At 32.3% G+C, this 16,215-nt stretch overlaps 2 protein-coding genes across 2 annotated transcripts; both read right to left on the reverse strand.

Annotated features, from left to right (window-relative positions):
• Positions 1-2,184: 2,184 nt before the first annotated feature.
• On the reverse strand, positions 2,185-7,534 carry LOC105617797. The gene is made up of 4 exons (XM_012199351.1): positions 7,370-7,534; positions 6,464-6,648; positions 2,830-2,946; positions 2,185-2,293 (listed from the first exon to the last, which is right to left on the reverse strand). The coding sequence occupies exons 1-4, from the start codon at positions 7,532-7,534 to the stop codon at positions 2,185-2,187; spliced, it is 576 nt and encodes a 191-aa protein (XP_012054741.1).
• A 3,075-nt stretch (positions 7,535-10,609) lies between these two features.
• LOC105617798 lies at positions 10,610-13,549 on the reverse strand. The gene is made up of 4 exons (XM_012199352.1): positions 13,376-13,549; positions 12,364-12,536; positions 11,772-11,888; positions 10,610-10,739 (listed from the first exon to the last, which is right to left on the reverse strand). Exons 1-4 carry the CDS (start codon positions 13,547-13,549, stop codon positions 10,610-10,612), a joined length of 594 nt encoding a protein of 197 aa, XP_012054742.1.
• Between the last annotated feature and the right edge of the window lie 2,666 nt (positions 13,550-16,215).

Here is a 16,215-nt window from a genome sequence, read left to right on the forward strand (position 1 = left end):
TCCTCTCTCTCTCTCTCTCTCTCTCTCTCTCTCTCTCTCCTTTCTTTGTCTCTCTCTTTTTCTCTCTTTTCTTTTTGCATCGAAAGTTCTGTTGTAATTCGAGCAATTTGATAGTCACGAGGAAATTCCAAGAATGACATCGACTACATAATTTGAATTGCTGACGTCATTGTTGTCGACATAGTTGTCGATCTTATTACATAGCTACGGTTACTATATTATTTGCTTTTACACCGCGATTTTATTTTGCCTCCTTTCTACTCAACTAAAAAGACCGCGCGACAGCTACTCAGAACGCTTCAATTCTAAGAAGTCACGGCTTGTGACTTTGCAAACTGTGCAGAAAGAGACAGACAGGCCCAATAGATTAATGCAAAATATAAATAGATTAATTCCTGACAAATGAAATTTATGACGGATGTTTTTAAAATGCATTTTGAAATAACAAATCATTATTTATACAAATTTAAATTATTGCTTTATGCATTAAATTTATTTTTTGCCATATCATTTTTCGATATATTTATTGATAATTTCTGATATAATTAAATAAAACTAAAATTAATTTCATAATTATGAACAAATATATAAAATGAGGCTCAAAAGAATTCATCAGTAAAAAATATAAAAAAGCCTATCAGAGCCTACGTCAGCTGTTCAGATACACAGAAAATTCTTTGTTTTCGTGTGAATGTAACAAAACGAATAAAATATACGTTTCGACTCTTCAATTCAGGTCCTTATCAATATAAATCAAAATTACATAAATAATGTAAATTCCAAATTGATGATTCCCGACAATTTAATTCATTCTTCTTTATCCAAATGCCAAATTAATTATGTAATGAATAACCCAATGATTATCAAAAATATTAACTTATACAAAAATAATATAAAAACTTACATAAAATAAAACTGAAATCATATACATTACTAAATAGAATCACATCGCTCATCAGATTGTCAGATTTGCTATGTAGTCATTCAAAAGAAACATGAAAACGAAAAATTAGAGAATTATTAAAATCATTTGTCTGAATTTTAATTATATCAATTTACATATAAGCGTTTTCTCGCGACTCGACGTAAAGGTTTTGTAGTGTCAACAATCACAAATATAATGAGAGTCAAAATAATAAAGTCATGTAGTTATTGAAATAAAAATAAAAATAAGAATAAAAGAGAGTAAAAATCAACGTCACAATTCCGTAAACAATGTATAGTAAGTCTAAAGAATACGTATCATTTTAAAGTTTAAAGAATATGTAAATTCAGATTCTGTTTCTGTTGCTTTATATGGATCCAAAATCAGTCTTTTATTAAGTACCTTTTCCTCGTCTAATATCTTGATACATTTTCAAAATCATGTTGATGATTAATTCTTTGTTGATATAATTAAAATTCACAAATGATTTTAATAATTCTCTAATTTTTCATGTTTCTTTTGAATGACTACACAGCAAATCTGACAATCTGGGGAGTGATGTAATTCTATTTAGTAACGCAATATATGACTTCGGTTTTATTTTATGTAAGTTTTTATATTATTTTTTGTATACGTAAGTTAATAGTTTTGATAATCATTGGGTTATTCATTACATAGCTAATTTGGATAAAGAAGAACGAACTAAATTGTCGGAAATCATCAACTTAGAATTTGCGTTATTTATATAATTTCGATTTATATTTTTTATTGATAAGGACCCGAATTGAAGGATCGAAACGTATATTTTATTCATTTTGTTACATTCACATTACACGAAAATAAAGAATTTTCTGTGCATCCGTACTGATGTAGGCTCTGATGGGCTTTTTTACATTTTTCATTCATAATTATGTTATAAAAAAATTCTATTAATAAAAAATTCTATTAATAAAAAAATTCTATTAATTATGTTATAAAAAAATTCTATTCATACATTTTTATATTTGAAATTGGAATTGCAAGAAATTGTTTCAGCAGTAGCTCACTATAATTTTAATTATTTTTGCAAATCTTTTTATGCTGCTTAAAATAAAACAGCACTTTAATATTTATTGTAATTTGCTTGTATAAATCTTAGCCCGTTGTGAGTGTGCAATTCAGGCGCTCCAGTAATTTGAAGGGCTGGAAAAAGTAAAGAGAGTTCTTCGTGACTGCTCGTTTCATGTCCGCGTAAGACGATCACGCTTGATTGCAGTAATTCAAAAGACACTTGGACACTTGGCGTGCATCTCGTCGCAATTTTCGCCCAAGTGATACGCTCGCTCGTACTCGGTCATCGGATCGATGTCGTACCATCTTCCAGGCAGACTGCAATCATTAATTTGTTATTTTATTTAATAGCTAGTATACGTCTTTTTCAATCAGTCTTAATGATACAGTAAAATGAAAAATCTATAAAGAAGATATGACATCAAAAACTAATTTAACCTTTTAAGATCGGAGTCGAATGTGATTCTACAGTTTTGTCAGTTAGAGCATTTTTTGTTTTATCACAATTATTTAAAGTCAGTAAAAGTTAAACTTTTATTAAATTTTTTGTAGGAAGTTGTAAGATTTATTCAAAAATATTATTAGAGCATTAATATTCGTTTTGATCGAATTTGACCTTCTTCATTTAGGTATATTTTTTCATCTACAAATAAATAGAGGAAGAAGTATTATTTATTCTTATTATATAATACATTATATTCATATTATACATTATATTCATATTATTATTTTTTCATTTTTTATTAGATGAAAAATGAGCAAAACAGAGCATTATGTTAGACTCGACCTCACTTTATCACATATATCCTTTAAAAAACCTTATTATTAGAGAGTTAATTTAATTCACGACTTACGTGAATATAGCGTGTAGAGTTTCCTCTAGAAAGCTTCCCTTCCCGACGTCTTCGCGCCTACGCCCGGCAGTCTTGCAGATTGCTTTGAGAACGCAGGCCTTGCCATCCTTCCCCTGGCTTCACGAAGGATAGAAGGTTAAATATGATGGGATGACAAAGATTCGGAGCAGGAACAAAGATCGTTTATCATTATCATCCTCGTTATCGTTGTCGAGCTCACCAAGAGCCAGCGGTTCATTCATTAAGTTCGCGATAATACCGGAGGTTAAAAGGGAGGGGACCGCGTGTTGATATTACCAACCACGAAATCGAGCGGCACTGTGAACCCGGGGGTGGTTTACAATGAGTTTCTCCTCGCTCCTCGTCGCACATCTGCTAAACAACCGAGCATCGTAGTCCCCTTCGGTCCGTATACCCTCTCCCACAGTGTGAGCAAATACCGGCAATTACGCTACAGCTCTGTGCAATTTAAATTAGAGTAACCGCCGCTTCTGTCATCCCCGGATTACCCCCACAATTCGACTCTTAACTGAAACTTTACTGGTGTGTATAACGCGCGTCTGCAGTTGGCGGGAAAATATATCTCAATTGAGGGTTGCCACTGTGGTGAACGTAGGATACGTGTCTATCCGATGGTCCTCGGTCCAGTTAAGCAAAACGGTTTGATTTATGTCGAGAAGGGAATTTCATCGTCACGTACGTGATCGACGAACTAGGGGTGCTGTTTTATGTCCCAAATTTGACGTAACAAATTCTCTAGATAGATCCTTAATATCCGAATTGTCGAAGTTCATCAAACTGGATTTCGTTGTGAGTTTTGATTGGCTGGATCATAATAATAAATAAATATTGATGAAATGTGACGATATATTGACGTCAGATTTAGAATTTGTTGTATTCGATGATTTTGATAGAGTTCTGACAGAAAGATGAATGGATTGACGGTGAAAATAAAAAGAAAGAGAGAGAAGACTCTTCTTGCAACTTTTATATTTGCACATGTTTTGTTAGGGCTGATCTTCGTTTCGACTGGATGACGGATGAAACGACAATCTTACGTAATCAAAATGAATAATGGTCCCCTTTAATTCCGAGGATTACTCGACGAAAATGTCTCGGGCATATATAGAACCACGCGATTCCAACGATAAGTTTGACTATCCAGCGTGACGCGAAATAAAGCGTCGTAATGGCACGTATATGTCATTCTCCGAATAATCCTGTATATTTTTCTTAGACGTAATTGAGCATCAAACAACCATGATTCATATCTTCCCATTGAAATATCAACGTTTGACGGCGCTGCGAGATAAAGATCATTAGAGAACCTCAAGTAAGAGATTAGACACTGAAATGCCCTGGAATATGGTGGGCCAACGCTTAAGATAGAATGAAATAGATATCTTTCGGAAGCGGTTCATTTTATCTAATCTTATTCTATTTTACGTATCTATCTCATAAATCTCATTATATCTTAAACATCCTGAATGACTAAGCAGATAAAGCAAACGTGTAAACGTCCATATAGCACAGATCATTCCAATAATATTGCAGCAACATTGTAACGCTCCAGCAATTTTGCAGTAACATTGCAAATGTTGCAAATATTACGAATGTTTCTGCAAGTTCTGTGTTGTATAGCGGTTGCTAATATATTTTACTTAAGAATTTCTAACGTAGTGTCTACGGCCAGTATTCATAGTTGATTCTTATACTTAATACCATCTTAAGTACAGTCTTAAGATGTCATAAACCAATCACAGTCGCATTAGCGTTTTAAGACACTACATAAGACAGTCTTGAAATAAGAACGATTTCCGAAACACAATAGGATAGCAAGCCATCAAGCTTTAAGAAATTAATTATAGTCGATCATCCTTTTCACGTTCAATTGGATTTTATTTTCTTGAGACTTAAAGCTTACTATCTATTGCGTTTCGGGATTTGAATACTAGTCTAAGAATAGTAAACCTTAAGCCATAAGAAATTGACCAATCATAGTCAAATATGAGAAAAATAATCGAATATGATAATTGTGAATATGAATCAATTTTTATATATTGTATTTTTAACGCAAGGCTTATTGATTGAGTCAGCGAGGCGGAAAAGCAATTTTCCCTTATTTCTCCTCTCGAATTGCTAGAATGATTTAGATCAAGAACGTTTCGGAATTTCAATGTTTACATATATCATGTAGTATTAGTCACGGTTACCATAATAATTGAATTTGATACGCGGCGAAGCGCAGTAAAACGCTTGTAATGTTGAAAATCTGATTAAGTCGGAAATTACATCAAAACACATGTTATCAATTTAAATGGAATTATCAGTCAGTTCAATCGATATAATGTAATTGCTCCTAACAACTCCCGAGGGTTTCCGGAAAGGAACAAATTATTTCTATTAAGCGTTCAACAAAAGTATATATCGACGATTGTTCTTTTTCGTTTCAATGATTAATCGATTCATTCACGATTGTAATTTCGTCTCATCGTTATACAAGAACGACTCAATTAATTTTTTTACATATCGAGAGTAATTCTGCATTAAAAGAGTAAAGGAATTCCCTTGTTGATCGCTCATTGCGTGATTCCCGACCGTTTTCAGTCTCATTTCCATCACATAGAATAGCCGTGCTCGAAACAGCACGAAACGTTGCGATCATTGCGAGAAGTCTCTTAATCTGCACGCTTAATGTGCCCGTAAGCACTTGAACAATGTCCGGTGAAACTCTGGAAATACTAGGGTAACCGAGCAAGCGTGGTTTTATGGTATTATGCGTCGTCGGTTATACCTGAATCATCGTCGTTTCTTTGGGACCATTTTCCGGCCTCGAGCGATGAAAGCACACCGCTTAATCCGCTCGTCGCTCGAACCACCATTTAAGAGCGTTTCCCTGTCGCTTCATCGACCGTGAAATACATTCGTCCCACGTGTCTCATCGAAATCATTTGAGTTATTCAAGTGTAACATTTATTACAGTCATGCACGCGGAGCTTTACGAGGGTCCATTTTTAAATTCGCGCAAAGAAACGATTACGTTGATAGTTATCGGGTGACTACCCATTTTAAATTTCCGACACGTTATTATTTTTTCTCCGAATCGAATCCGTTTCTCTAAATGAGAAACGTTTCGCTTTGGGAAACAGAAGCGTTTTCCGCGACGCAGATGAGAAGGCAGCTTTCCAATAATGGCTCGCGTCTATTTTTCTTCGTGAACCGAGAAACAGAGAACTTGCCCGACAAGTCGTTGAAACAAAAATCTCACGATAAGTCTCACCCTTCGTTCGCATTCGATAGAATTACCATTTTTCCATCAGGACTTTCCACTCGAGAAAGAGGATAAATCTGATCGGTAGAAGAGAATGAAATAGACTCAGAGAAATAAAATGATGAAATATTCAATTTTTCTACGAAATGACGAAGTATATCATAATCGTTACCAATAAAAATTCATATTTTTCTTCGTTGTGTCCGAAGATAAGTTTCTACATCATTTCCATATTATTAAAATAATTTACAAAATTTTTTTGGTATACAGGTCGCGCAGTTGTCGGTAATTTATACGAAATGAGAAGAGGAAACACGGCCCTTCTCTCTAGCTTCCTTGTCTTTATCCGCCTTTCTTACTCACGTTCTTAGCATTAGCTCCACTTTATGATACAGCTCTCTTCTGCTCCGACGATGATAAACCTCAGCTGGCTTCCCGTACAGCATAGTATTTCTGTAGGGTAGTTCCCACGCAAGCCCGGCAGTAGTACCCATGGTAAACATTCCTTGGGGCTTTGAATACGTGCTTATGGTTAGACAGAAGACGAGCTGCGTAATAATAGTGGACAAGTAGAATAATGCTAAATTAAATTTCCTTAAATCGCAAATAATAAGTAATATTTGATTTTAACTCTCTTTTCTCTCTCTCTCTCTCTCTCTCGATTATTAATTATTGATTAATTACTTTTGTAAAGTATATTAATTATTTGTCCTCACTCATATTACAAATTATTTTAATATTTGCAATTCGAAGTGCGCGTGTTTCGGCGGCAACATATACTTTACATATTAATTTAAAACTAATTATATTCTAATTACATACGGATCAATATTCCTTCCTTTTACAAAGTTTGTTATTACTTCATGTTGCTTTGCTTATTAGAGTCTTTTCAAACATTACGCATAAAGGGAGTTCCGTTTCATTTAGCATATGAAACTTCCTAAGCTAAACTGTATCGAGAGTTTATGTAGCGCTATAATATACAACTTCGCGCAAGCAAAATTTCCATAAGCTTATATCGACTTTGTCTGGTGCGTTCGCACAAAAAACACGAGAGAGCACGAAGATTATAATTTCATTTTAGTAATGGATCCCCGATCTCGGAAACGAGTGTAACAGGTGCGTTTACACTCCTCTACATTTTCAAAGTTTATACATTGCAAATGGAAACTTGACACGAAAAGGATAATAATCGCCATTTCCACGAGAGAGCTGAGTGTTTCTTTATTGAAATACATCTGTCATTGTGTAGAATAAAAGTTATCTTACTTGAACGTTGCTGCCTTGAGGAAATATCAGATACTTAGTTCCGACGTTTCTCCCAGATCTTACTAGCGAGTCGTTCGAAAACGTCATCGACGATACTGTCGATTCTTCAAAGCGACGCACAAAAATGCAGAGTAAAATAAAATGACGAAGACGATTAATCAGCATCGCGGCATGAAAATTTCATGTTCTATAAAGCGGAGCTAAAATGCTAGTTCTAACGATAGAATAGGCTTGAATGTATAACTGTTACTTGCTCTTGAGAACAAACGCTAACGAACTGTATTTGTCTGTGTCGAAAAGCAACGGTATTTTATTATTGTTCTAACGATAGGTAAGTGGAGAATAATTTTATTCTGTTCTTTATTCCTTTGAGAAAAATAGAGAAGTTTAAGAAAACTTAGAGTATTCGAGCCAACACAGGATGACAGTGTGAAGATTGATTTATTTAAATTAACATAATTATAATCGTAAACGTTTCGATCTTGTTTCGGATTTTTTTCAATGCTCCAAATTATTAACAAAATTCAGTCATCTCAGATAAGACTTGACATCCGACGCATGAACAGCTTAATAACTTCAATGAATATCAGAAAATACGATGGCATCGCTATTACATTAGTATTCCTAGATGATTGAATTTTGTTAACAATTTACGTGGAGCAATTGACAAGAATCTAAACATCTGCGATTATAATTGTTAATTTAAATAAACCAATCTTCACATTGTCATGCTGTGTTGGCTCGAATAGGCATATTTGATTTATATCAATCGATTTAATATTTAGTTTATTAATTATATTTGATACTTAAATCATAATTGCTTGAATTTTTATACAATATACGTAATGTAATTAGTTTAGCTATCAAACTTAAAATACTTCACATAAAAGCATTGTTTCGTAAATTAATTTAAACAGCTGGATAATAAAATCGAGAATATATTTCTTGCCTAAATAGTATATTTTAATTGAAAAAAAAACAATTGAAGTGAAATAAATAAATAATAGAAGTAAACAACAAATATAATATTATTGTAAATAAATATAATAGAATACAAATGCATTGTGTTAGATTTATTTGCAATGTTCTGTTATTTGTTTCTGTTCTATTATGTTCATTTCACTTCAACCGTATTTTTCCTTTTTATTGTATTTTTTCAAATCTAGCAAGATCATCTCTTTCATAATAACTTAATAAATCACAATTGCCTGAAATTATTACTTGTACAGTGTACGATAATTAGTACGATTAGTAGTATTAAATAAATTACAAGAATAATTATCAAATTAACATTTTAATTGATTATCGATTACATTAAAGTAAATTATGAACTAATTAAGCATTAACTTGATTCGAATTATTGTCGATAAAATATAATGTATATTTTCTAAACATATTTTAATTTATTGCACAAGGCTGGTAAAGTACTGTAAATTTTCTTCAGTTTACTCGCATAATAAATATTCAACATTCCGCGAATAATATGTACATAATATTAACTATGTAGACATTATTAACTATTCTCATACGTTTTTAAAGCCCACAGCAAACGTTGCTATAATAATTTAATTATCTTCGGTAAAATATACATTTCCGGTTAAAATAATTACAGTACTAAACTGAGCACGTGGCATATTATCGAATCAGATGCATACCAGCAATCTAATTTAGGCCGAATATATTATAATGTATATCGTGAAATTAATATCGAGTGAATACAACAAAAGCAGGATACACGCAAATGTAACATATTATATATAACATATTATATATAATATTAGAAATATAAATACTATCTGCTGTAGTCGAATTACAGTAAAAAATTTCATCTTCGAGAATATCCGTTTTACAATTTTCATGATGAGGACAATAACTTTTACGCGGTACTGCCACGTATTATAACAGACACCGAGTCATTATCTTAGGATTTTCCGGTTGTTGGTTAAAGTATTACGTCAAGTGACCGCCGGGCTATCTTGTTAAACATTGTTAATAAACAAGCTTACAGTTACGCGGCAGAATTTCATTAAGTAAATACAATTATGTGCTTATAGTTGCGACTAGTTCGTCGCGTTCGTGCGCAACAAATACCGACGAATGAAAAACTGTGAAGAAGTGCTCGCACGAGGAAATGCAAAATTTTCACTGAATGCATATCGATTAGACGTTCGTTACACTATGAAAGTATATTTGGCATATTTTATTTCCAATGAAAAGGAAAAAAAGAAGCAGGAGGGAATCAACCATGTCGGACGCTCCGTCGGAGCACTCTACAGAAATGAACCATAAATCGACGAGAACCCGGTGACCATTTTATTAATGCAAAACGTCGTGAAATTATTCGAAACCGCGCCGAAATGAATTACACGTTGCGAAAGTAATGTAATGACCGATATAGAATATTCATGGGTCGAGAGCCTCGCGCCAAACTTTCTGAATTTAATCTCGGATTTGTCGTTGATGTTAAATAATCGTTTATTGCCCTCTTCAATATAAAGCCTTTCAACATGCATAGTAGCTGGCAAAACATTTTATATTATTATCAAAAATTACATAAATATATGACATATTTGCAAACTCAATTAATCAAATGCAATATTCGTGAAGATGTCATTACAATGTGCAATATAAAAAAAACGGATGAAATATTGATTACAACATTATATATTTCATGTTATACTTTATATAATACATGTATATTGTGTGATTTTTTATCTAGATCTATCATAAACCAATTTTGTATGTACGCAATATTATTATTATTGCCATACGTTACTTATAAATATTAATCCAGTAATAAAATAATATTAATATAACTTAATTAATACGTTAAGCTAAATACATTTTAAATAAATAATCTTTTTTAAATAAGAGATATACAAAACTCAAATTTTGATACATTGAGCGAACAAATTTTGATACATTTATCTCTCGTGTGGTGTCTCTTCTCTTTCAATAAAGAACGACAAAGTCAAATTTAATCGGCGTTTGAAACGTTTGTAATAACGATAAACCAACAATACAACAGGTCGACCGTTTTATCAGTCGTCAGTCCAATGCGTCACGAAACGACGCGCGAAGCCACCGTAACATCAAGCAGAAAAATCACCGCGGAATAGGACGGCTGCCAGAGAAACTTCGCCGCAAGTTTCCCATCAGATTTACACTCTGTAGTTTTGTGGGACGACGGGGTTTTTCGAACGACGCGGTGAGAGGTCTGTCGTAGCTTCTGCTGCAACTTCAAAAGTCCATGTCATAAATGGAGTGCTGACACGTGGGGTATAGCCGTTCGCAGTCTCCACCCGTTTCGTATGCGCGATCGTAAGCGTGGTCCGCCGACCGCTCGAATTTGGCACCATCCTTTGGCAATCTGCGAACAGAATCGTACGTCGTAGAGTTACGGTTGGAATTCGATTTAAAGATGTATGTGTCACACTTGAAACATTATTAATATTAAAATATCATATATTGTTCTATTACTACATCTGAATATCTGTGTCAAATTTGAGCACAAGTCTCTTATTGATTTAAAAGTTATTTAATTTTTCTGTTCGCCTTGATTGTTATGTAAAAATTAATTTGGATTCACTTACTCCATAAGCGTTATATATTTACTTAAAACTGCAGCAAAATATGATAATTGCGCTGCATAAGCTATCTTAAAGTCATATTGAAAATAGCACTTACATACAAACGATTTACATGTCATTGATGTAGTGATACATCACTACATCAATATCTCACGCACGCCATATACACATAAATTTTTGTATAACAATTACATTTTAATTAGACATTTAAGTTTAATTTTAAGAACTCCATATTATTACTTCAAACTAATTTGTGGACTATTTCGTTAAATACAGATTGCACAGTTTTTATATGCAAATGTTTTCACAACATGATAGCTCTGAAGCGCCATATTAGACTAAGAAATGGTAAAGATTTTAATTTCGAAATTTTTTGTTATTTTTAGCATAGACTTCACTTCACAGACACGTATTAATGCGTATACTTTAATCTTGGAAAAGAATTTTTAAATTAATAAGAAAGGAAAAAAGTAATTGTTATACAAAAATTATATAATTTAGTCGGAAATGCAAACTTTAAGATCCCCTTAAAAACGAAATAATTTTGTTTTGTTTTTTATAATTGATGATTTTAGGACGTATTTACAAGAAAATGTTTTAACTGATATTGGCTGTTTTGCTGATGTTATGTACAGCTAAACTAATTCCGAAGTCTTATTACTCGTCTTATCAATCGAATTCTCTATTCGTTTTTTAATTAAGAGAATTGAATCAGCAGTTAACTAAAATTAAAATTCGTGAGGGATGTGCGTATGTCGGAAACTTTCGAAAGAGATTCAATGCTCTTAAAGGAAATCGGGGTCTTTACTTACGTAAAAATGGCGTGAAGGAGCTCCTGGACGAAGGATCCCGTGCCTATCTGGACAGGATCTCGCTGGCCTGCCTCGCAGAGTGCCCTCATCACGCAGGATCTGCCGTCGAGGCCGGTGCTGCCAATGAAATTTAATTTAAAAGCATAAACTTTGATGACCAACTCGGCGGAGCGTCTGCTACGCGAAAACAATTACGCTCGAAACAATTTCGTTTCGCAATCGCACTTAAAAGTAATTACGTCCTCATAATGCGTAACAACCGCGCATCGCGAGTCACATAAAACGCCAAGAATGCATTATCTGAATCGTGTCGCAAGTTACATCCATAAAATTAAATCGATTTTCTAACTGATATACTTATTGATTCGCATCGTTTCGATGCAGTTTTCATCGATGTTTAATGGTTAATGGTCGATAATAATAGATAAAGCGCGTCTCTTCGCATTTTTATTCCATCGTAAAGGATTTTTTTGATGCTTGAAATTGTTTCAGATGCATTCAACCGCGATATACTTCTCGTCAATTCGAATACATGTTGAAAGATCGGGGGAAAAGCCGATTGAAAAATAGGGAATAACGGCACGACACTCACGATTGCAAGAAAGCTTCCATTTTTGGATATACGACGCTCCGGCTTCTACGGTGAAGCAAATTCGATATCTTTGAGTTGACCTTATTCGGAAGTTCCCAGGCTAAGGCAGCTGTCAGTCCCAGCACCAAATCACCATCTCGGCCGTATGCTCCAATAGTCAGACAATACACTAACTGGAAAATACACAAAACATCCACGTGCAAATTCAGTTTTTCGCGTAAATTTCGCAGTCTGCAGACGGCACGAGCGACGCTTTACTTTTCTACTTTATCCGTGTACCGAAATCTGGAAGAGGCAATAGAATTTCAAAAGCATACAAAACGTTTGCGAAGCACTTGGCTGAATTTACGTGATGATTGTTTGATTTTCTGCAGATCTCTAATGCAATCTTGCCTAAAATGGCTTAAAGAACGTTCCACATTGTGAGAAAATATTCTGAAATATTAATTTTAACTTGTAAAAATTGTTTTATGTTAATATATTTTGTGTGTGTGTGTATGTGTGTGTGTGTGTGTGATGTGTGTGTGTGTGTGTGTGTGTATAATGAAATTTATATTACAAATGTTTTATAAATCACGACGAGAATCGTTAGAAAAATTCGTGAATTAAAAATAATTATTAAAAATAATTATGAATATTAAGCAGTCTTTCTTTTTAGTGTTATTTAAATATATACAATAAGTTAAACAAAACTGTTATATAAATAAATCAAATAAATAAAAAAGCATCGAATACGATCAAAGATATTGATATCTCATTATTTGGCTGAGATAGGTTTATCGCAATAAATTCCTTACAATGTTTTAAGAGGTTAGTAGTATTAAATTAATAATTAATTTAATTTGTGACAATATTATTACAGCTTCAGCTTACGATTACGTTTCAAATCTAATTATAATTGCCGCGTATTTTATATAACTAGAAGAGTATTTACATAGAAATATTATTAAGCACTAATTTAACTTCGGTCATATTTGAAACTCTTATAAATTTATATGTATATTATATTTACCTGAAAATTACAACCTTCCGGAAAAATCAAGTATCTCTTAGGTCGCGATAAGATTCTGGACGCGACATCGATTTCTGTTGCGTTCTCATGGACGACCGTCGAGCCGGCGAAGAAAATCAAGCAATTCAACCATCCAACAAAAAATGAAAAGCGATAGTCTAACATAACTTTCATACGGCAAAGTGTTAACGTTTTCTCGAGACATATGTAGCCATTTACAAAGGGAATATCGAAGTCAAAAGAACAAAATCTCGAATGAATTCTGAGACGAGTTCCGGCCAACGAAAAACCACAAAGTTTTACGATAAAATTCTACTGTAAATTATAAAAACCGATATCGAAAAGTAGATTGCATTCCCATGCAATTCCCTCTTTTATTACTTAATTAAAAAAATCATACGTGACTTAGTACTTAATGAAATTTAATATATCCGTTTTGTGTCATCGATCAACGTCGGTCATCGGTCGGTTCATCGTAGATAGTCGTCGTTATACTAGCGATCGTGATCAGCGAGTACGAAGATTTGACAGATGATTCTCCCGTTAATAATAACGGTAAACACATTGCTTTTCCATGATTTAACAGTTCGCCTCCGTACCTCGATGATTTCTTGGTCAAACGGAACAATCGTATGTTTGTACACGTTATTCACTCTTACGTCATTTAAACACAGTTTCGCAAGATGGAACAGAGACGTTACAATTCTTACCTTCACGGACGGTTTCCGCAACATTTTTTCCCCGTTTGCAGCTCGCACCTTAATGAGGGAGAGCAAATTTACAGCGAACGTAAACACGGCATTACTGCCGGGAAAATACAGATGAAAGCAGAACATTTGTACCATAAGTATCTTTGACTCGGAGTGCTACACTAAAATGTAGGCAACAATGAGCAGCACTCAATACAGATATAATTTTCGTAAATATTGTATCTATAAGAAAGTTATGAAAATATATTTATTTTTATTAAGTGTGTATAAGTCAAAAAGTTTGATATCATCTTTATATTCTCTAAAATCTAAAGTAAATCTATTACAATTAAATGTATTTAATTGACTATAAGTAATTAATATTATTAAAATTGTAATATTTTGCAAAAAATAAATAGATTTCTTTCGTAAAACAATAAAACTGTTTAATCTTACAGGATCGTTTCAAATTTATATATAGATCAAACATTTCTAACAACTAATAATAAATATATGATAAATAATTATCTTATTAAAAAAATAAAATATTCAATAGCACTATTAATATCTTTATAAAATATTCGTATCACTTACGATCAATATTGAGAAATTTTAGAGCGATATACTTATATTTTTAATTTGGTCTCTCAAAATAATCATAATTGAATTTAACAAACTTATATTGATAAAATAGAAAGAATTTTAACAAAAGTTATTAATAAAGTTATAAATAATTGTTGCATAGTGCAAATTCTCAGCCACCAAAATTTTCAGCAATTTTCGAAATTTCGAGTCGTCTATGAATTGTGAAATATTCATACATATTGCAGTAATTTCTAAAAAATATTTAATGAATTGCGTATATATGTATATTGTGTAAAAGTTTTTTATATTTTTATATTAGGTAAAAATCGTATCGAATATCACTGCTAACAAAAACATCCTAGAAATATATTTTATTTATATACTTTAATTTAATTTTGGCATCACCAATATCGTTAGTCCGTTAAAGTTATAATGAATTTCTGGCGTCAGCTATCACCAACATCAACTTCATCTCAAATACGAGGCTCTGTCAACGCAACTTTTTCAATTATCAACATATATAAATAAAAAATGTAATTTATATAAATAAAATAATCGCGAGTACGAGTTGTTCTATTTGCGTTATATTTATTCTTCTCTTTTAAAATTTCTTTCATCTCTTTCTACCATTTCTATATGTATATTAATACGACATGCGAAAAAAAATTAACTTAGATAAACTAATACAATAAAAAAGCTTTTTAGAATCAACACAAGTTCTTAGCGTATACAAAAATTCATGTTTATTTAATAAGACAAAATACAGACATTTCAACTCTTGTTTTAGACCCTTCAAATATATAATTATTCTACTTAAATTAATGACAAATCATACAGTAATTAAATGTATTAAGTCAAAGTTATTAATTTATTTGTCAAACATTGCGTTGAAAAAAAAATTGATCAAGATAATTGTCAACTTATATACTTAATTAAATGAATTTAAACAAATTTATATAAACAGCTTGTCTGATTTAATAGGTACAAGCTGATATAAGAGAAAACAGTGTTAATATAACTCGACAATTACAAATGTGACTTGTATGAATAAGACAATTTTTATACACGTTGAAGAACTTGTATGGCTCTAAAAGGTTCTAAAAACTTGTGTTAGATCTAAAAACTTTTTATTATTTTTATATTTATTATTATTATTAATATATTTTAATTGAACCCGAATTATTAGAAAAACTTTAATTATTAAATAAACTAAACTAACGCAACACATTAAAGTGTCTTAAAAAAGAATAAGATTGTAATTAAATTCTCTGTTTCTTATATTATATTTACTTTTTTATGACGATCAATTATCATTTCGTAAACAATAACAAAAATTATAAAGCATATTACATTTTGAAGCATGTTTACCAGTCGATAGTATTATTCGAGTGTTTTGTGTGTAAGTACATCACTTAGAACTTTTATTTTAAGATAAAATGCAGAGCTACCGTGCAAATCCTCGCGCGAATACAACTCCGCAAATTATCCGCAATTAAGAGAGTGGAAGGAAAGTCAATAATTAGTCTATGTTCTTAAAGTTCTCAAAGATTTCTCGAATTTTACTTT

Source organism: Atta cephalotes (assembly GCF_000143395.1).
Source record: "Atta cephalotes unplaced genomic scaffold scaffold00014, whole genome shotgun sequence".
Lineage (NCBI taxonomy): Eukaryota > Metazoa > Arthropoda > Insecta > Hymenoptera > Formicidae > Atta > Atta cephalotes.

Coding starts and splice junctions, on each gene's coding strand:
- LOC105617798 (XM_012199352.1), bottom strand. CDS start 13,549: ATGAAAGTTATGTTAGACTATCGCTTTTCATTTTTTGTTGGATGGTTG. Junction 11,889..12,363: donor ATGGAAGCTTTCTTGCAATC/GTGAGTGTCGTG, acceptor TTTCATTGGCAG/CACCGGCCTCGACGGCAGAT. Junction 10,740..11,771: donor CTCCTTCACGCCATTTTTAC/GTAAGTAAAGAC, acceptor TTCTGTTCGCAG/ATTGCCAAAGGATGGTGCCA.
- LOC105617797 (XM_012199351.1), bottom strand. CDS start 7,534: ATGCTGATTAATCGTCTTCGTCATTTTATTTTACTCTGCATTTTTGTG. Junction 6,649..7,369: donor CTCAAGGCAGCAACGTTCAA/GTAAGATAACTT, acceptor ATTATTACGCAG/CTCGTCTTCTGTCTAACCAT. Junction 2,947..6,463: donor GTGGAGCTAATGCTAAGAAC/GTGAGTAAGAAA, acceptor TCCTTCGTGAAG/CCAGGGGAAGGATGGCAAGG.